This window comes from Orbicella faveolata, unplaced genomic scaffold, assembly GCF_042242905.1.
Source record: "Orbicella faveolata isolate gen_17 unplaced genomic scaffold, um_ofav_v1 contig_12, whole genome shotgun sequence".
Lineage (NCBI taxonomy): Eukaryota > Metazoa > Cnidaria > Anthozoa > Scleractinia > Merulinidae > Orbicella > Orbicella faveolata.
This window is the reverse complement of record NW_028301539.1, coordinates 26,260,565-26,280,178: the sequence shown is the minus strand read 5'-3', so window position 1 is coordinate 26,280,178 and position 19,614 is coordinate 26,260,565. Positions and strand designations below refer to the sequence as shown.

General features: G+C 40.6%; 3 protein-coding genes and 1 pseudogene across 3 annotated transcripts; 3 read left to right on the top strand and 1 right to left on the bottom strand.

Moving 5' to 3' along the window:
* Nucleotides 1-1,477: 1,477 nt before the first annotated feature.
* On the top strand, nucleotides 1,478-3,960 carry LOC149117373 (uncharacterized; annotated as a pseudogene).
* Nucleotides 3,961-5,404: 1,444 nt separating this feature from the next.
* Nucleotides 5,405-11,264, bottom strand: LOC110061590 (TIP41-like protein). The gene is made up of 7 exons (XM_020768423.2): nucleotides 11,078-11,264; nucleotides 9,177-9,356; nucleotides 8,480-8,582; nucleotides 7,625-7,756; nucleotides 7,110-7,205; nucleotides 6,807-6,878; nucleotides 5,405-6,294 (listed from the first exon to the last, which is right to left on the bottom strand). The coding sequence occupies exons 1-7, from the start codon at nucleotides 11,161-11,163 to the stop codon at nucleotides 6,172-6,174; spliced, it is 792 nt and encodes a 263-aa protein (XP_020624082.1). The 5' UTR covers nucleotides 11,164-11,264; the 3' UTR covers nucleotides 5,405-6,171.
* Nucleotides 11,265-11,325: 61 nt separating this feature from the next.
* On the top strand, nucleotides 11,326-15,323 carry LOC110061589 (uncharacterized). Its single transcript, XM_020768422.2, has 5 exons — nucleotides 11,326-11,913; nucleotides 12,668-12,957; nucleotides 13,531-13,636; nucleotides 14,165-14,203; nucleotides 14,534-15,323. Exons 1-5 carry the CDS (start codon nucleotides 11,343-11,345, stop codon nucleotides 14,950-14,952), a joined length of 1,425 nt encoding a protein of 474 aa, XP_020624081.1. The 5' UTR covers nucleotides 11,326-11,342; the 3' UTR covers nucleotides 14,953-15,323.
* Nucleotides 15,324-16,102: 779 nt separating this feature from the next.
* Nucleotides 16,103-19,603, top strand: LOC149117372 (uncharacterized). Its single transcript, XM_089283023.1, has one exon. It carries the CDS (start codon nucleotides 16,964-16,966, stop codon nucleotides 17,288-17,290), a length of 327 nt encoding a protein of 108 aa, XP_089139149.1. The 5' UTR covers nucleotides 16,103-16,963; the 3' UTR covers nucleotides 17,291-19,603.
* Nucleotides 19,604-19,614: the final 11 nt, after the last annotated feature.

Below are 19,614 nucleotides of genomic sequence, written 5' to 3'. Positions count from 1 at the left end.
TCGACTCGCCGCAATTGATTTTCCACGAAGAAAGAAAACCTGGGACCATGCATGGTACGGGCATTCAAAATAGCTAGCAACTCGGTCCTGGAGTAACTGAGATAAAGATGCGGCGGAGGTGTTTTTTTCCGATTTTTTTATGCCGTTTGACTCGTACATCTTTGGAATAAACAATAGACTGCAAGGCTGATACTACATGAAAAACGTTTCGAGACACCAACATGGCGCTGAAGAACCGATAAAGTAGGATCGCAACAGTGGACAGCTGTTTCGCCCTTCTTGGGGCTCGTCAGCACTATGTAGCGACGATATGTAAACGCCAGCCCAACAGCCAAGGCACATAAATTGCAAAATGACCCGTTCACTATATCAAGTTCCTTACTTTGAACTCACTTGCGCCCCGAAACACGCGTTGCCACATCACGTGTTTCGGGGCGCAAGGAGACAAAGTGTCAAGATTGGTGTCTTGAAAAGTAAAAGAATAAATGTGGCTGGACAAGGCCAGCCTACACATTTAAACATTCAATCGCATGGCTAGTACCACGCTACACCCGCGCGCTTCTCCCCTGTTTTTTCGCTCGCCGTTTTTCGCACTGCGCCCCAACTAACTGAACGCCTGGACTGAGAGACTACACCCGCCGCCGGGACCCGCCTCCACTTATCTGTGTTTCAGTTACCTTGAAATGTCCTAGACGCGCTATCAAGAGATGTCAACATTTTCCTGCCCTGGGTCGGTTTTGAGAATTTCGTAGTTAACTACTGCAAGAAATCCATATCAGTAAGCGTAACTCTAAACAGATGCTTGATTTGATTCTATAATTGTTGTAAATTTTATACATTTTTTGTTTTGTTTTGTTTTTGTTTTTTGATCGCACCCTCGGTTTTTCTTTTCAGTAAACTGTGTCTAGTCCGGTCTTATTGCGTATTTTGACACGCGCGGCATTTTGACTTGTTCATATGTCTATAGCTCGACGTTCCGTTGAATGTCGTATGGTTTGACCTTTTAAAAGAGAAGATTGAAGTTTTTCTTGTATTCCGGTCCTCGAGGTTTTTCGCCAGGCCAGTCATCTTTCCCAAGTTCTTCGTCAGAGACAGCAGTTCGTCACTGACTGGGTTGCCTTCGCCTTTTTCATTTAATGAGTGACCTTTTACATGGAGACGACAAACGGTAAAGAGATTGAGAAAAACTGCTCATATATGTTGATGGTGGAGAGGGAAGGGGGCACAAGCTAGGAGGGGGGTGGGGGAAACCGGGTGTAAAGCGATCAGAAATTCCACAGAAGGCTTTAGAAGACAAGTTAGGAACCGCGACAAATGAGCGGGGACAAAATCTCAACCCTGCGTGATATTTCTCAAGAGAAACAAAGAGCGGGAACCATTCAGGATCGAGAAGAGGGATATGGGAATAAACGTTACTGGAGCGGGACCCTTAAAAACTTTTCTCTCATCTTGTTCACTTTAGTCAAGGTAGGGTGTTCAAGGGAAAAAGGAAATTCTTATATTTACAGGACCAGAGAAGGCCTGTTTCAGAAAATAAAACCACCGTGTGCCATACAAAAATGGCTCAGAATCAATCTTACCTGTAATGACAACATTTTTAATGTTCCTCAAAACAGGATCATGGTGCCTCTTTACAGAGGTTATTTTCCGGCAAAGTTTCCGATGAACACCCCTATTCTTTTTATATGAGAGTCACCCCCGAGGCCAGATGTGACCGTTATGTGGAGGCCGTAAGGGTTTACTATGACGCCTATTCAAGGGAGAGGGAGGTCCATCTTATTATTACTTAACTAAGGGTACGGCTATAGAAGCGGTAAACGGCCGCGGTAGCCGAAATCAAAGTTTTATCTTTAAAAAATACGTTAATGGGTATAACAATGAAACATAAACAAAAGAAAAGGAAAAAGTCCAGGCCAGAAATATTAACAAAGCAAGACGATTAAGGTGTAGTCTATGAGTACATCTTTTTATGCACTGTTCGCTTTTATAATACTGTAGACATGTTATTTCGGACAAGTGAGCTAGCGAATAAGGCTGAAATAACTATTTTGTCGGCACGAGATACAACAAGGGCCTGGGTTCCAGGCCGGGGTATCATGGGTAGGGATGTAGGGGTATATAAGACCGGGTATAACACATGGTTGTCATCTAGGCTTCAGGACCAACCGCGTTCTTTCGTTTCCTTTAATTTTTCCCTTTGCCGTGCGTAATGTCGGTTACCAAGGACGAAGTGTCCGACCTGATTAAAGCCAACAACGATCAGTTAATGGCCTCCTTTAAGGAGCTGCTCAAGGACACTGCAGGTCAGATTAACCGTGCTAACGAAACTTCGACTGAACAGAAAATGAAAGAGATCAAGAAATTGAAATTTCAAGAACTGCACAAGTTTAAAAGAAAAGCCAATGAAGACCAGTACAAGTTCAATCTTAAACTTGCGGAGACCTTCGACAGCGCCAAGTCCGCCGCCGAGAAGTCCAACCTTGAGAAAGTGAAGTCTGACCTCGAAGAAGGTGAGGAATTGCTCGTGGAACGGCAAAACACATTCTTCTTGCTGACAAGTCCGAATACGGTTGTAGTACGGTCGAAGAATACAAACATCACGATCTAGCAGATGATTCGGAGGACGAAAAACGCATCTACAGTGCTGAGACGTGCCCGTGCAGTTATGCCTTCTCGAAAGAAGAAGTAGTCTTCAGCAACGGCTGCGACCAAAAGATCTCCGCTCCGCGGGTTGGTTTTGTCTTCAAGTTCCCAATCCCAAACTCGGTCCTTCCAGCCAGCCACTGCCAATTCTGGTTTCCTGCCTCGTCTGCCTAACATTGGCACATGCTTCGCTCGTGGAAAGGCCGGGCATTGGCGTGCCTGCTGTCCTGCGATGACAACGCAGTCCGGCCCTCCAACTTCAGAGTGACTAGATGAGCAGGATTTATCAGATGCAGTCCTGTCTTGTTTTGATCGTAATGATTATATTTTGGAAGCTTTGAGCGATAGTCAGCCTGATTCCAGTTCTGACCCGACTTCTTGCAATGTTTTCCCGCTAGTTTTAAGCTCGTTTAAAGATCAACAATGTTTTGCTGATATTGATACTCCCGCTCAGCCCTCACTTCGTGGAAGACTTCGAAATGCATTGATTTTTGGCGTTCGTTAGACGTTTCTCAGTTCATCCTGAATGTCATTATCCAGGGTTACAGGATCCCGTTTTTTCATCTTCCCACACCTTTCTCTAAAGCTAACAATGCCTCTGCACGTAACAACAGTGTTTTCGTGTCTGAAGCTGTGTTTAGTGTCTATTTATCACGTCTTTGCCTAATTCTTTGTTACTCTAGGGGTGGTTCTCGCCAGGCCCTCCCAAAATAAACTTATTTGGTTTAGCGATGCTGTGTTGTTATTTGTTGTGGAGTGAAGACAAAATATGTTGTTTCGGACGAGTGAGTTAGCGAATAAGGCTGAAATAACTATTTTGACGGCACGAGATACAACAAGGGCCTGGGTTCCAGGCCGAGGTATCATGGGTGGGGATGTAGGGGTATATAGGACCGGGTATAACACGTGGTTGTCATCTAGGCTTCAGAACCAACCGCGTTCTTTCGTTTCGTTTAATTTTTTCTTTGTTTAGTTCTTTCTTTTCCAGGTACCATGCAGCCAGTCTGGTAGGATGGGCTGTTCTAATTTCATTTTTGTAAAGCCTTCGTAGGATAGGCTTCTAATCGCTTGGAGCTTGAGCCTTGGTTCCTATCCAGATTTCCTGCACATTTTTTCCGCACACGGGTTTCTTCTGGCAGGTTTTTTCTGGTCTCCGTTCAAACCGCATTTGCTTTGTTAGCGGTTACTCAGCTCTACTAGTTTCTTAAGACTTTTGTTCTTCTTGTATTTTTGCTCTTTAGGGTTATATTGTATTTTATTTATATTGTACGTCGGAGTTGATGATCCCCAGCCTAACTGGCAGCCTGACTGGCACAAAGCTTGAGAGCTTATAAGGGGATGTAGGCCAAGATGACCTGTTTATATTATAGTTGAACGTTATGTCAGAGTTGATGTTCCCCAGCCTAACTGGCAGCCTAACCGGCACAAGGCTTGTAATGAGAGCTTATTTGGGGAAGTAGGCCAAGATGGCCTGTTTATCTTATAGTCAAATGTAATGATGGAGCTGATGTCCCCCAGCCTAACTGGTACCAAGACTAATTGCTTATTCGGAGAAGTAGGCCATATATTTTGTGTATTAATTAAAGTGTTGTGGCCCACCAGCCCTACTGGCTCCAGCAAATGACTTGTACGTGTGGAGAGAGCTTTATCCTTGGTTGCTTTTCAAGGATTTGTCATGTAAATTGTAAATTGTGTTGTATAGTGTTCGGGTTGGTTCTCGCCAGGCCCTCCCAAACTAAACTTATTTGGTTCAGCGTTGCTGTGTTGTTATTTGTTGTGGAGTGGAGACAAAATCGATTAATTTACTTTTCGTCAAAGAAAGCTGTCAAGAGTTGTCTGGTGGCCGTTGCCATTCAGATGGAGAGGCGGTACTTTGCAGAGTTTAATTAAAATAAGAGTGAATACATGTACCGTCAAAAAAGCGGCAGTCGCAGAAAGGTGACAGTTGGCTCAGGGTTCAACTGATTAAAACTTGAGTAAAACTTGCTGTTCGATCATTTTTCCCCAAATTAGCGAGTAAGGGACGAGGCCTTTACGACGTACAAGCGTCCTTCCCATAGCCTGTTTTAGGTTCTCAGTCACTGGGGCGATCGCAAAAGCGTGCGGGCAACAAGCAGGAACAGGCTATCTTTCCCAGCCCATTTTACCCTTTCCCGCCTTTTTTGCTTCTGCGTACTTGAGGATGCCTTCGGAACATAAGAAAAAAAAAAGCCGATTCGATGATTTTTATCGCTAATTTGTGATCCGAACAATTGTAAAAGTTTTTGCAGTTAATATACCTTCATGTGGGGCGGATACAGGATTTAAGAGATGGGGTTCGAAATACGAACCGCTGAATGTAGCTCCCTGTAGGGGGTCCGGGGGCAGCCTGTTCCGGAATTTTTTTAAAATCGAGGTCCTCGGAAATGGGTTTTCTGGTATTCTGAGGCCAAGTAATTTGTATTTATTCAGAAAACGTTGTAGTATTCATTCCATTTAGAATTGGATGCATTTATCAGGATAACCTTACAAGCTCTAAGACGTTAGCTGTTTTAATTTAGGGGTTCGATTTGGGAGGTTCGATCGAACCTCTGAACCCCCCCACCCCCCCAGATCCTCCCCATATTTTTCAGAGATAGGTCAGTGCTTGTGGAGTTTTCGCCCCTGCCCGGAATTCGATTCTTGCCACAGCTGGAGAACGAATATCTCCCACTATCGCTTAGTAGATATATTTCAATGGGTAAATAGTGTCCCCAATTATTTTTTTACAAGTTAAATCCCATTTGACACTTTAATAAAGTCTTTAATTAATTCTTTCATTCGCCGTCAAATGTTTTGGAGACCAAAAACTCTAAAATTTTCTTACTTTCTTCAACATTCCAGTTGACCAATTTTAAAAGCAGTTCATTGCAATACTTTCTTTCTACAGCAAGAAACAGGAGTCCTCTGCTCATTACAATCAGTATGTCGTAAAAGGTACAGTCGCTATGATGTCAAGCCATGCAACACTAATTTTATAACTTTGTCCTTCAGAAAATTTGTTCTGTCAAGGTATCACCGAAGTCCCTTTATAGATACAGAGACTACCTCCTGGCAAATGAACTCTTCAGAGGGTTGTGATGATGGACGCAATTACATTGGACTTGTGCAGATGCTGTTTGTTTCTTTCGAAGTTTCTTCTTTACTTTCTTTTCAGGTCCGCGACTAAACGTAGGCGGTCCCCCTTGGCACAGATTTTCGAGTTGTTAGCTGTCTGAGCCATCTTACATTCTTATCGCTGAAAATTATTACAGCCAATGTACAAGGGTAAGCCGTAGCGCACCATTCAAAAAGCCAAGCTCGTAATTCCCTGCGAAATTACTACCTACGTCAGATTTTGGTTCTTTTTGGCTTTTTCCCGTCACAATTTGATTTTCAGGCAGCATGTAAAAATCAGGACGTTCATGGCGGCGCAGTCGAACCAAGGCCAGAACGTTGTTGGTTTGCCACGTGTTGTGTTTGAGGAAGGAAGGGGGAGGGTGGGGGGGGGGGGGGTATAAGAATTGACTCTCAGCTGACGGAAGGGTCAACGCCAAACATTTCATCAATGCCATCAGGAAATGAAAGTTTCTCAAATGTTTCGTGCTGTAGAAATAAGTGCTCTGCTAACTGCGCGGGGTCGGTGATGGGAACCTGAGAATAAAATCGTGAAAAAACTTATTAGATTTTGTCGTTCCGGCCCATTAGCCCCCGGGGATTATGGATAAAAGTGAAGTGAAGTAGGGTCGGTCATCACAGTACTCAGAAAATATGAAAAGGGATGGGTTGTGAGTGTATCTGAGGAGGAGCGGGGAAGGGTAGGGGACTCCCCATAAGGTATCAACAAGGATCTTTGTCACAACTTTGAGGGGTAAAATATTTGTGCCTTGGTATCACTTAAATTGTTCTGTTGCAAATAACAACAGTTGTAGGTTTCTTTAAGGAAATTTAACGTAATACAGTAGTGGTAACTCATGAGTTTTCCATTGAATTCATGGTAGCCTGAAATTACCTACAAACACAAGCTAAAGTTGCATTTTGGCCAGACTGACTTGTCTGACCCCAATGCAGCAGCTTATCTCAGTTTCCGTAGAATGAAGGCAGTAGAAGTATTCCTCCCTGACGTGGGATTGTAGTCCATCGCAAAAACCTAAATCCATACAAACCTTTAATTCCAAGAGGTCTTCTACTTTTCTTTCTTTTGAGGAATACTCCCGTAACATATAGGAAGTTCCAGCCTTGTTCAAAGACAAAGAAAAACAATGAAACATACAGTTTGAAAGCCTCAAAGTCATTATCATTATTATTTTGTATTCATTTCAACGAGATCTTATTGCTCCTCTGAATGTCAACACGCACAATTTTGTGATCTATTAGTAATAATTAATATAGGAAGTATATTACTGGGAAAAAAAGTTTCAATCTGTAGATTGAAAGTTGTGAATAATAACTTAATGCTTCATATGTACCTTGTGATAAATTCTTGTGTCATTGATCCTGACAAGGACTCCGTCAACTCTTAAGAAAAATCTCAGAAGCAAAAAGAAGCCCCCCTGCATGACACGCTGAAATCAAAATGAAATTAAATGTTACCAGTCAGATTTTAGGGTGCTTAGCATTGTTAGGAATAAACTGGTTGCAATGACCATTGAGTAATGGTAGGGTTTTTTCAAAGTCAGCAAACCATCCATAGTTTTACTGTAATGGTCAACTCTATTTGACTTCCAACCAAAATTTCTGCATTTTCAGGGATACATGGTACATGTAAGCACCAGCGATGTGCAGAGCAGCTAATCAACATGTATACTAGCTGGAAATCCACTAGAGATTTTTCCAAAAAGACCCAGATAACCCAGGGGATCTTAGCAGAACTGAACCTTGAGACTCTCTTACAAAACAAGAATAAGATGACAAATCAAGAAAAATGTGCAGATTCAACTCAAATCATTGCACATTGTACATAAAAACTCTTACTAGTAATTACCATTTTGACATTCAATTTTGCAATTCCATTATCTGCAAGTTCATCCTCATACAAAATAACATCTTCATAGAAAAAGATCTTCTCTTTAACTTTCAGCTGTTCTAGATCTATTCTCTCTTTGGTTGATTTGACCTGAATGTAGGAAGAACATTATAGTTAAAAGTGTGTAATGTAATGCGCTAGAAATAAATTATTATTAAATTATTATTAAAAGTGTGCACTTGGAGCAAGGTAGCTCTTACACATTTAGCACCACAGAGATACTTTACAACATTTAACCCCTTATTCTCTTTCAATGCAGGGGAATGTATCTAAGATGTGTCGGAACCAGAATTTTACAGCAATTTTTCAAGACTTCTTTTGCCCACTGCAGAGTATCCCAGGCCAGCCTGCAACATTTTCACCGGCTGTCTAACAGCTGGCTGGTACTCATAATTTATACTTCTGTTTTAGTGGTAGGGGGGTGGGGAAGAGGCACTGTGAGAGTAGTGTCTTGCCAAAAACCACAACACTGTGATCTCAGCCAATGACTGATCCAGACTCCAGCATGATAAGTAGTAGGGAGTGTGGAAACTATCAAATTAATATTCATTCAGACGACCACTAACATAATTTAAAAGTTAATGATTCATTAACTTTTAAATTAAGCAAAAAAGCCTTAGCTTCAGCTACACAAGGAATTTTCTGCTTGAACAACCAACATGGCAAATTTTGTCACTTACCCAATCCCTGGGTAAAAATGGATTCATGATTTATTTTTGATGCATGTTGAAGCTTACTTTAGGTCATCTTTGAAAGCAAAAACTCCTTCATGTATGATGACAGTAGCCATGATTTGAATGGTTAAATGCATACCCTCATGATAATTTCCTCTTTCCCTGTCAGTGTTCCCTTGTAATCTGTTGTGAATGTCCAGTCAAAAGGTTTAATCACTTCTTTAATATACTCTGAGTCTTGCCTGCAAAATGGTTTTTAAACCCAATAAATAATGGCACAAATGGCTTTGTCATTACACTTGATTTTATTAAGGACATTCAATTTAAGTATTAAACATAATAACTAAGGCCCAGTTCAGGTGTCCTGCTTCTGCCGTGCTGAACTAAATTCAGGTATTAAGTCGGCAGGAGCTCAGAGTCTGAATCAAACTCTTGAATTAAGTTTGGCAAGCAACTAAGTTCAACAAGCTCAGAGCCGTCCTACATGACTCTGGCATGGCAGTGATTAAATGTCATGCTTCTGCTATGTCAAACAAAATTCATGAATTGTGTTAATATATTTTGGCAGGATTGCATTTCTTGTGGGGAGTTACTGTACTGTCAAGGAAAATTTTTTAAATGTGGCTTCAGTAAATCCTGAATTTGGCAAGACTCTGGCATCAGAGTCGTGTTTCTGCAGACAGCTGTGTTACAGTTGAACCTACAGTAACTACAATAATTGCAGTTGGGTTAAGTTAAGTTCAGCATGTCAGAAGCACAATGTCTGAACTGGGCTGAGTATATTTTTTTTCAGTGGAGGACAAGACAGTATCAGAGATTATGTCACAGTATTTTACCGCTTGCTTTGCCATTCTTCAGCCACAGCTACTTTCATGAGGTCACGCTTGTTGTCCACAAGTTTCAGTGCATCCAGTGCATTAAATTGAATCCCAAACCCTGCAGCGTGATTAATCTGTAGCACATTCTCACCAAACAACATCTCAGGAAGGGAAGGTAGCTCAAGTTCAGAGGAAATTCTGTGAGAAAAGGGAATAGTTTAAGTATTTAATTTAACAAAACAAATATTATCAAATTGGAAGTAGTACATTAAACACCCAACAGATAAGTCAAGTGCTTTTAAGTCACATTTCCAGACAATTACAAGAAGGTTGAGAATGAAATGTACAGCAAAACGTTTTTGATGAAAGTTAAAGGGTACCTATTTTGATGAAAACTTGCTTCGAGAACATCATATACCTTCTCAGATGAGAGAAACAAAATCGTGAATATCTACCCAAACAACAGTAATCCAATCCACCAAATGATTTAAGATTTTTTACTTTAAGAATGCTTGCTAAGATTGAGAAGCAACAGCAAAATTCAATTTCTGATATCTAAGACAAAAAAGGTAACATCTGTATACGAGCCAAGTGACCTATCAGGCTGGTGTGTTTATCTCTGGTTTCAGCAGCATGAAGTGACTAGGAGTATTTCTACTCCATCCTGGAGGGGATGCTAGTCTATTGCAGGGTTTATATACTCCCAGCATTAAATTTCCCGCTACCCATTTATCCACCTAGAGAGTGCGAGAGTAGAGTCTCGCACAAGAACACAACACAATGTCCCCAGCCAGAGCTTAAATCCAGGTTGCTGAATCCAGAGGCATGCACACTAACCATGAGGCCACCATGCCTCCACAAAAAGTATGGAAGCCCTAGTACGTTTTTGTAGCTGGTATGTCAGTGGCACACATGTAAATTATGTGAACTGGCCTTAAGGATAAACTTCCCAAATCAAGAGATCTGTGGTTAGGGTTTCAACGGATTATCTATCAATATTGATGTCTCAAATATCAATCAAACTGACAATTCTGAAAAAAATTTGAGTTCCAGATGGGATTTGAACCCACGACCCTCTGTGATCTAGCTGGATGCTCTAACCACTGAGCTACTGGAGACTCTATGATGAGCAAGGGTGAAATGTGGGTCCTTGACTGGAGCTGCATCGCACGGTCACACAGCCAAATAATGAGTTGAGACATGAACTCAAAACTGCATTGTGCAGTCACATTTAGGCAACTATATAACCAACAACTCTCTAAAGTGAGTATTATCAGAAATATTAAATGTACTGTAGAAATGACATCAACTCAGAAAAACTCTCATCTGGAACTCAGATTTTTTTTGCTGAGTTGATGTCATTTCTACAATTAATAATTCTTATAAAACTGACAGTTTATTAAACAAACAAACAGTCAGTCAGTCAGTCACTCAGTCAGTCATTCAGTCAGTTAATCAGTCGATCAGTCAGTCAGACAGACAGACTGACACACAGTCAGTCAGACAGACAGACAGACAGACTGACACACAGTCAGTTAAAACATCAATGAATTAATGAATCAGTGAATCAATGAATCAGTAAATCAGTGTATTACTAAAACAATCAATCAATCAATCAATCACTCTGTCACTTAATTTAATCAGTCAATTCATCGATTAATATCAATTAGTTAAGAAATTATACGAATTTATTAGCAGTCAGTCATTAATTCCCATATTTGATTGATATTGCCAAGCAATAAATGTTTAGTGGTGGGCCGGGGTATTTAGTTATTTTAGTATGGAGTGAGAATTTTACACTTCTTTAAATACCAGCAAGTTAAATTTTTAACAGTGAGCACTGATCTCGATCTGCCTTGAAATGATTCGAGATTACCGAGAATTATGTACTAGCAAGCTTATCAAGATTAAGTTCTTACCTCTCTACATCATTAGCTTTGAGAATGGCTCCTTTAGTGGTAGTTATTTTCCAAGGTCCAAAGCTAAAGGTCTCGGTCTTCTTCATTCTTGACTGTGTAATTGAATGATTCTACCTATTTTTCGACATCAAAAATATTCACAAGACCTCCACAAGACCCTTCACAAAGACACAGCGACTAACTTTGAGCCTGCACAAAGCGGTAATCTTTGTGCAAGACTGCGCATACGCATACATACTTCGGCATTGACCTCAAGGGAAGGTGCATGTGCCTCGCAGTTGCCAACATGGCGGACAACTTGACAGAAAATGTGCGCGAAACTCTCAAGCAAACAGCGCTCGAAAAGCCCAAATACCAGGGAATTATGGCCTTTAAAACGGTTGAAAATCTCGTGAAATTGTCCGATGAGAAATATGTTCCACCGAAATTTCCCTTTGAACTGCCTACATTTGACGGATCGTCGGCCTCATTTGGAGTGGAAATGCGAAAACATTTCTTACTTGATCTCGATAACTGGACGTTCTTAAATCATGGTGCTTTCGGCTGCGTTCTCAAAGATGCACTTGAAACAGCTTACAAATGGCAGTGTTACGTGGAGCGACAGCCGGTACGATTTGTGGACAGAGAAATGTTGCCACTTCTCGCTCATGTCAACCGGAGATTGGCAAAGTTTGTTGGTGCAGAAACCAGCGATATCGTTCTTCTACCAAATGCTACCGCTGCCATCAACACCGTGATTAAGTCAACTGACTGGCATTCGGGAGATATTGTGTATTTCTTGAATACTTGTTATTATACTGTCAAAAAATTATTTAGACATGTCAGTAGTGAATATGGTAAGCAAATTGAAACCTCCTATCCAGGGTGCATCCTTGTGGGCCTCATGGCGTGGGGGAGAAAACTAACTAACAAACTGACTAACCAACCGGCCAGTCAGCCAACCAGTCAGATGACTGACTGGTTGACTGACCGACCAACAATCCAGGGTGCATCCTTATGCACTTCTTGGTGTGGAGAGAAATAACTAACAAACCGACCAGCTGACTGGCTGACCGAGGGTCTGACTGACTATCCGGGGTGCATTCCACACCAGATATAAGCCAATGCTTTTTTACAATTGTAAGTCATTGACCAGGGTCTAAGGTACAGATCACCAGCTTCCCCCTAAGGTCATATCTCAAGTTGAGTCAGCAGACCAGGGATTTGTAAAGAGGGTAAAGCAATCCCTATGATTTACTGCAGGGGTAGTGGAATCTTTAAAAGAAAATCAGAGTTTGAGTCTTAGACAGGTTCAGAGCTTGACCAACCCAGTGGCACCTTCCTGCTTAAGGACTTACCATGTACCCCCACCCCCCTAGGAAAGGAGGTACAAATAATTTTCTAGCTTTAAAAGTGACATTTTGTAATTCTAGATCTAAAATAGATTTGTTTGCATTGTTCACCAGGTGAGATATCACTCAGATTCCAATTTGGGCTACAGCTTCATTGATAGCCCTCTGTATGCATTGTGTGTCTACAATTCTGATAATTTCATCATTACTACTCTATACATGTACACTAAGAGATTAAGAAGACTAATTTATTTTTTAGGTGTAATTCTAAAGGAAACCACAGTAACATTTCCTGCAAATAAGGAGGAAATTCTTGAAAAGATAGAGAATACCTTGGAGAAAGGTACCAGACTAGCTTGTTTTGGCCACATTCCCAGTAATTACCCTGTTATCATGCCAGTGGAAGAGATTGTGAAACTGTGCCACAGCAAAGGTGTGCCAGTTTTGATTGATGGAGCGCATGCTCTGGGGAGCTTGCCTCTAAACTTGGGAGGTCTTGAGGCTGATTATTATGTGGCTAATGCACATAAATGGCTTGCATGCCCCAAGGTATTGTGTAATGTTGCATTTTGCTTCCGATTTCTTATCATAAAAGTTTGTAGTTGTTCATGTAGGACTAAGGGTTTGCAACAAAAAAAGCAAAGAGCACTGGTCATGAAATTAGAAGGGTTACCAAGTTTGAGACCATGGCTGTTAGTGTTAGGTATTTTGGCTGTTAACAAATTTCAAAGGTTTGTATTTTTTTCCCAACAAGTTGTACAAATAAATATATATATTATTTTAATTTTTCAAATATAATAGTTGACACAAAGGATTCCATGTTTGTATAAGATGTTGCTAGTTAATATTCCTCTCTTTTATACTGCTCTGAACCGGCATCATATGATAAATAATTAAACTAGACTGGACTTGCAAAAATCAGATGTGTCTCTTGAGAAATGTGAAATGAGTTGGGGAGGTGATAGCTTGCTTTTGACTGATTGGTTGGTTGGTTTTGCCTTTTTTGCTGCTTGTTGTTTTCTTTGTTGCTCCCTATAAGAAGTTGTTTTATGCAATACTTAACTTGTAGCAGTAGTAATTCAGTGCATAATGGTTATAACCTATTCTGTGATGTCTCAACAGGGCTGTGCTTTTCTGCATGTCTCTAAACAGCACCAGCCAATGATGAAGCCCCTTGTTGTTTCAGCTGGTTTTGGTGCTGGATTTAACTCACAGTTTATATGGACAGGTGTGTGAACTGTGACACATTGTATTTTTTTGGTCATAAATTATTGGCTGAATGCAGAACACAAGTATAATGTTTAAACATGTTACTGATTTGACATCAGGGGGCAGCAGTTAAAATATAAAAAGTGTTTTGTGTTTTAATTTCCTGATACTTAATAACCTTGAATCCTCTCAAACAAACAGTGTGTGCTTTTCAGTTGGCAAAACTAGTGTGCTGTGTACATGTGTCAGCAGAAATTGGTTGCCTCTCACCTCATACAGACTGATTTCTGTCAAGATGAAGCGAGCAGGAGTATCAGTACTCTTGTTGGATAGAATGTTAGTCCATCACAGATAATCCTATCAGTATTTTTATTTATTATGTTGTCTTGGATGGAAAATTGGCTTTGGGTGTAAAGTGTCCTGGTCAAGAATATTACGTAGTGACCCTGTCCAGTGCTGAAACCCACGCAAGTTGTTCTGGTTTCGCATGTGCTAACCAGTAGGTCAGCTTGTAGCAGTTTTACTAAAGAGGGTTAACTTTTTTTAGGTCTGAGAGACTACAGTCCATACTTGGCTTTGAACACTGGTGAGATGACAGTGAATCATCCTATTTCCATTGCAATTTGTTTAAACCTAGTAGAATCAGTAGTTTAGTGTGGTTGTCCGTGTATTAAAGGGTAGTTCTGAAAAGACCTGTTGTTAGTGTCTAACTTTCCTACAACCGCCTGAGCAGACATCATCTTCAAGTCTAGTAAATGTGTTTGTTAGTCAAAACAATTTCTCATTGCTCCCATCAGGTCGGTTTGTTTGGCTTACGTGTTGTACAATAATTACGTTCTTGATTGTTTTTTACAGAGTTTAAGTCAAGGGTTGGATCCGACTTGCAGTATACTAATACTAAGTCTGTTGCCCTCAGTTTTAGATTTCTGGGAAGCCATGGACCCCGAACGAATTCGCCAATACAACAACACCTTGGCCAAAAAAGCCGCGTCCATGTTAGCAGAAAGATGGAGTACAGGCCTCCTGTCTCATGCGGGCATGTTTGGACCGATGGTTTTGATTCGTCTTCCTGAAGTGCTGCTCGACTGTGTCACTCAGGGTGGAGAGGAGGAAGCTGTCAAGGCTCACGCGGAAATGGTCCAAGCCAAGCTGCATTACGAGTTCAGTATTGAAGTGCCTGTGAAGTTAATACAGGGAAAACTTCACACTAGAATTTCAGCGCACGTGTATAACCAGCTGAGTGATTACACCAAGTTATGCAATGCCATTCTTGTCATGGCAGATGACGCCCTTAACAATCCATCGGCATATGACACCTATAAGCATTATAGGTAGTAAGTTTCCCACGCTGGGGACTGTGGGGTGACCCTATATATTATCAAATGAGAGAGACTGAGAATGAGTATTAATGGTAAGCACTTGTTGCTTGGTGACAGCTTTCATATCCGTGAGTTTACTCTATGTGTTATCAAATGCAGGGGACTGAAAACAAGTTTAAATCGCAAGCATCACTTGCTTGATATTATAGCAAGTTTCATGTCTTTCACATATCCAGGGATTTTCTCTATTGACTAAATCAGTTGTGAAGTGCGGGACACTGAAAACGAGCATCAATCACATCATATATCTGCAAGGCTGTTTTACGTATTATCACATAGTTATGGGAGATTGATAGCGAGTGTCAATGATAAATTACTTATATCCGTGGACTATTCTACATATTATCAAGTGCGGGTGACTGAGAACAAGTATCAATCATCATAAATTTTTTGCAATAAATAAATAAATAAATAAATAAATAAATAAATAAATAAATAAATAAATAAATAAATAAATAAATAAATAAATAAATAAATAAATAAATAAATAAATAAATAAATAAATAAATAAATAAATAAATGTACAATATTAGGAGAGAAAGCAACATCAGCCTTAGCTCATGTTGGTCCTCTGTCCTATTCGGAGATGTAGTTGTATTTTGTGGAGGAAGGAAACCCGGAGAACCTGAGAAAAACCCTCGAAGCAAGGCGAGAACCAACAACAAACTCAACCCACATATGACACCGAGCCGGAATCGAACCCGAGCCACATTGGTGGGAGGCGAGCGCTCTCACCACTGCACCATCCCTGCTCCCCACTTTTCGTCAAGTTTCTCTAAATCGGCTATAACGTGTGGAGACCGAGAGCGAGTTTATATCGCAGGCGCAAGTTCGGAAGAGTGTTCAGATTCCGAAACAATGTAGAGTTTCGAAAGTAACAACCCTCGTGCCTTTCGTATTCGGCAGCTATTTCCTTTCGCTACTGCATTTTAGCTTTTGCACTACATGTGAGACGATTCAGCTCGCTGAAATATGCGGTTAATGTAATATTCGGCTGTTTTCGTTTCAATAAAAGGTATAATGGAGTAAGTCTTCAAAGTCAGTGAAGTCCTCCATAACTTAACATACAGGCCACGCCCGGCTAGAATTTTTCTGTAGGTGCTCTATTCGAACGATTTTAGCTACAAATCAACCCGTGAATATTTTTCGGGAAAGGAACCAGTGTCGTGTGTCTCTCCAGCCATCTTTTCGTCGTACCGAGGCTCCCCAAGTTGGGAGAGACGGGCAGTTCTGGGGACCGGACCAGAATGGCCTTACCAGTACCTGAACATAATTGAGCCGTGAGGAGTATGGGGAGAACAGAGGAAACTTCTCTCCCAAAGAAAGCAAAAACCTGGCTACTCAAGCTACTCCCCAATCGTCCGGAATTGGGGAGGAATTGGTCTATTTACATAGCATGCAATGAGTGGAACTAAGTTTGACATTTCGTGACTTTTTGTATAAAATAACAATGACTGAGACCAGGTTTGCTTGCTGTTAGTTCTTCATGTACTCAGGTTAGTTCCACCTCGATTTGTTTCCGGTTACCTTTCATTTTGTGGTTTGGGTGACACTGTAGTGGCTAGTGTCAAGGAGACTTCATGTAAAAATAAGTAAGTGTAACATTTGGTTACACTCATTGAGAGCTAAGGTCTTCCTCATTGTGCACCTGTTATCAGTCAGTTTGCTGAATCAGCTGCTCATATAATATTCCCATTTTATTCCATCTTTTATATGAATGCAAAACTTCAAAACTGCGGTCACTCACAACAGGAAGTCGCAGACTGTGGGTAGTTAAAGAGCTAGATGGTGGTATAGAAAACCGCTTGTATCACAAGCAAAAGTGACCTTATTAATCCCCAGGCAAAGTTTTCACAAGACAACAACAGTCCATTTTGTGCATTGTGTTAATTGCTAAGGCCAAAATCGTAGCATCGCTGTAGATGATCATAACCTTGATATATTATTAGCAGTTTGCTAATTTTTTGATGGAGAACGGTCAAGTCAGGGAGAATACAGGAGAGCAATTACTAAATTTGGAATGGAGTGAAGCTGAAAAACTCAAAGTCCATCGCGGTTCCGCTTTGCTCGAAGCTGTGCGAGATGGAATTGTAAACTTTGTGAATGAAGCACGTGGAAAAAGGGACATCACGAAAGGTATCGACAAGCTAAACGAGGCTGGATTCGCTCCACTTCACAAAGCGGCGCAAAACGACCAAACCGACAGTGCTAAGTCCTTGTTAGATCAAGGTGCAGACATTGACGTGCGAACGAGAGAGGACAAGCTGACACCGTTGCACATCGCTGCTAGGTAAGATTAAGTCAATATTCAAGATGCGTAATAATTTAGACAAGCTGCACTTTAATTTGCATTGTCTCCCCCTCATTGGTGCTTTTGGATTTTCGGAAATTTCGCTTTTTGAAATGGTTTAAAAATGCACTGATCATTGAATACTGAGTGCTGCTGGAGATAATGAAATTAAAAAATACTACAAACAAGGAAAAAACAAAAAACAAAATGAAAAATCCTGGAAATCAATGTGAGTGTGTGAGTGGAAATAATAATTCTGGTAGATCTGCCGATGAATTAGTTGCACAAAAAGTTGAGAAACGTCACCAAGACCTAATCCAAATCGAAAGGCTTTAATATAGTGAAAATAAATAAATGTCGCTGCAAATACAGTGAGTAAAGGATATAAATTAGATTTGAGTATACTTGAGTAAATAATTGTTGCTTAATGAGCTTTCAAATATGCAAATTGCCTTGTTAGCTAGCATCTGTTTGTGAATATGAGTATCCCGCCAATAACTTCCCATTGCAATTTGTATTTTAGGGAGAACTTTAGTTACTGCAAAACGTTTTTAAGAACTGGGCAAAAAACGAGAGAAAATAAAAAAACTGTGGGGAAAAAGGATGAGAGGGAAAATTTGAAGCATTTGATGACAAAATCCTACAAGTAATTTCATTAGTGTGATGTTGCAAATGATGCTGGTCGTCACTGTTTACGCGCGAAGTCAGTGAATTTGCGCCTCTGTAAAAAAGGCGGAAGTGAAATAATCTCTGATGATGTTTGAAAAACACTGGGAAATAAGTAAAAATGCATGCATTCATAATGAGCAGAAGATCCGAGAATAACCTGCATGCTAATTTGACACAGTCCACCTGTTAATTTGGCACAGTAAAAAACGTTTTTATTGTTCTGAAACTGGTAGCCTGTCGTGGCTCAATATATGAAAAGGAGATGTCCCATTTCCAACGCTTTGTTGGCATCAATTTCTAACAGCAGTGTTGACTTCGGAAATCGCGGAAGCAACGCGCGGTCTTTAAACAGAAGAGTGTTCCTCAAATTTCGCCTTCAGTTTATCATGGACTTCCACACTTGACTTCCATGATTAGTGGTGATTGGAGCTAATTTCCAAATCTTAATTTAAAATCTTTATCTTCCTCTGGCATTGTGTTCTCCATAGAAAACCTCGAAATTCTATATGTTGTCAAGAGTGGGGGACTGAGAACAAGTATCAATCATTTGCGCCAGGTGGTTGGCAGTAAGTTTCATATACCTTCGAGTTTCTCTATATCAGTGACCAATTAAAGTGTGGAGACTGCAAGCAAGTATAAATCGCAGACGCAAGTTCGGACAAGTGTTCAGATTCCGAAACGCCATAAAGTTTCGAAATTAACGACCCTCGTGACTTTCGCGGTAGCTTTTGCACTGTATGTGATACGATCCAGCTTAATGAAAATCGCGGTTAATGTAACATTCGGCTGTTTTGTTTTGAAGTCTTCGAACTCAGTCCTCCATGACGTAACATACAGGCCTCTTCCGGTCAGAATTTTAGTCTCTTTTAGATTCTTCCTGTAAAGGTCTGTAGGTGCTGCATTCGAACGATTTTAGCTAGAAATCAACCCGGGAATATTTTCGGTAAAGGAACCAGTGTTGAATAAAGAAAAATTTAAGGCTAACAAACTAACGTATCAAATAATGTATCTCGCGAGTTACCTTTTGTTGTGTTCGTACCGAGGCCCCTAAGGCAGTTCTGGGGACCGGACCAGAATGGCCTTATCAGCACCCGTACATAATTGAGCCGTGAGGAGTATGGGGAGAGCACAACAACTCGCGCAAAGAAAGCAAAAGCCTGGCCATGGCCTCTCAGGCTACTCTCCAATCGTCCGGAAATACTTACATAACAATGGGTGGAACCAAGATAGAAATTTCATGACTGTTTTTTTTTTATAAAAATTAAAGATGAATGAGACCAAGTTAGCTAACTATTAAGCTCACTATTTCTCCGGTTTTCTTGCGGCTCGCTTAAGTTTTCTGGTTTTGGTGACGCTTTATTACACATATTTGTTTTTGCAGTGTGTATAGCTAAGAAACTCGGAATTTTGTAGCCAGCACTACGATGGTGTAGTGAGTATGTTAAAGTATCCTGAATCAAATTTCCTGGGTTCGACTCCCGGTCCCCGTATACTTAAGTTTCTTTCTTCTATTTTGAATTAAAACAAAAATTAATTATAATTGTCGAGTAGCCTTCATGTTAGAATAAGTTAGCGTGAAAATTGGTTCACTCATTGAGAAAAAAAGGTCTTCCTTATCGTGCACCTGTTATAAGTCATTTTGCTGAATCACCTGCTCAT

Excerpts from the sequence above, each read along its gene's own strand:
- LOC110061590 (XM_020768423.2), bottom strand. The coding sequence starts at position 11,163 with ATGAAGAAGACCGAGACCTTTAGCTTTGGACCTTGGAAAATAACTACC. Across the intron at positions 7,757-8,479 it reads AAGAGGAAATTATCATGAGG|GTCAAATCAACCAAAGAGAG; the intron begins GTATGCATTTAA and ends TCCTACATTCAG. Across the intron at positions 7,206-7,624 it reads CAAAATTGAATGTCAAAATG|CGTGTCATGCAGGGGGGCTT; the intron begins GTAATTACTAGT and ends TTTTGATTTCAG.
- LOC149117372 (XM_089283023.1), top strand. The coding sequence starts at position 16,964 with ATGGAGAACGGTCAAGTCAGGGAGAATACAGGAGAGCAATTACTAAAT.
- LOC110061589 (XM_020768422.2), top strand. The coding sequence starts at position 11,343 with ATGTGCCTCGCAGTTGCCAACATGGCGGACAACTTGACAGAAAATGTG. Across the intron at positions 11,914-12,667 it reads ACATGTCAGTAGTGAATATG|GTGTAATTCTAAAGGAAACC; the intron begins GTAAGCAAATTG and ends TTTATTTTTTAG. Across the intron at positions 14,204-14,533 it reads ATACTTGGCTTTGAACACTG|TTTTAGATTTCTGGGAAGCC; the intron begins GTGAGATGACAG and ends TGTTGCCCTCAG.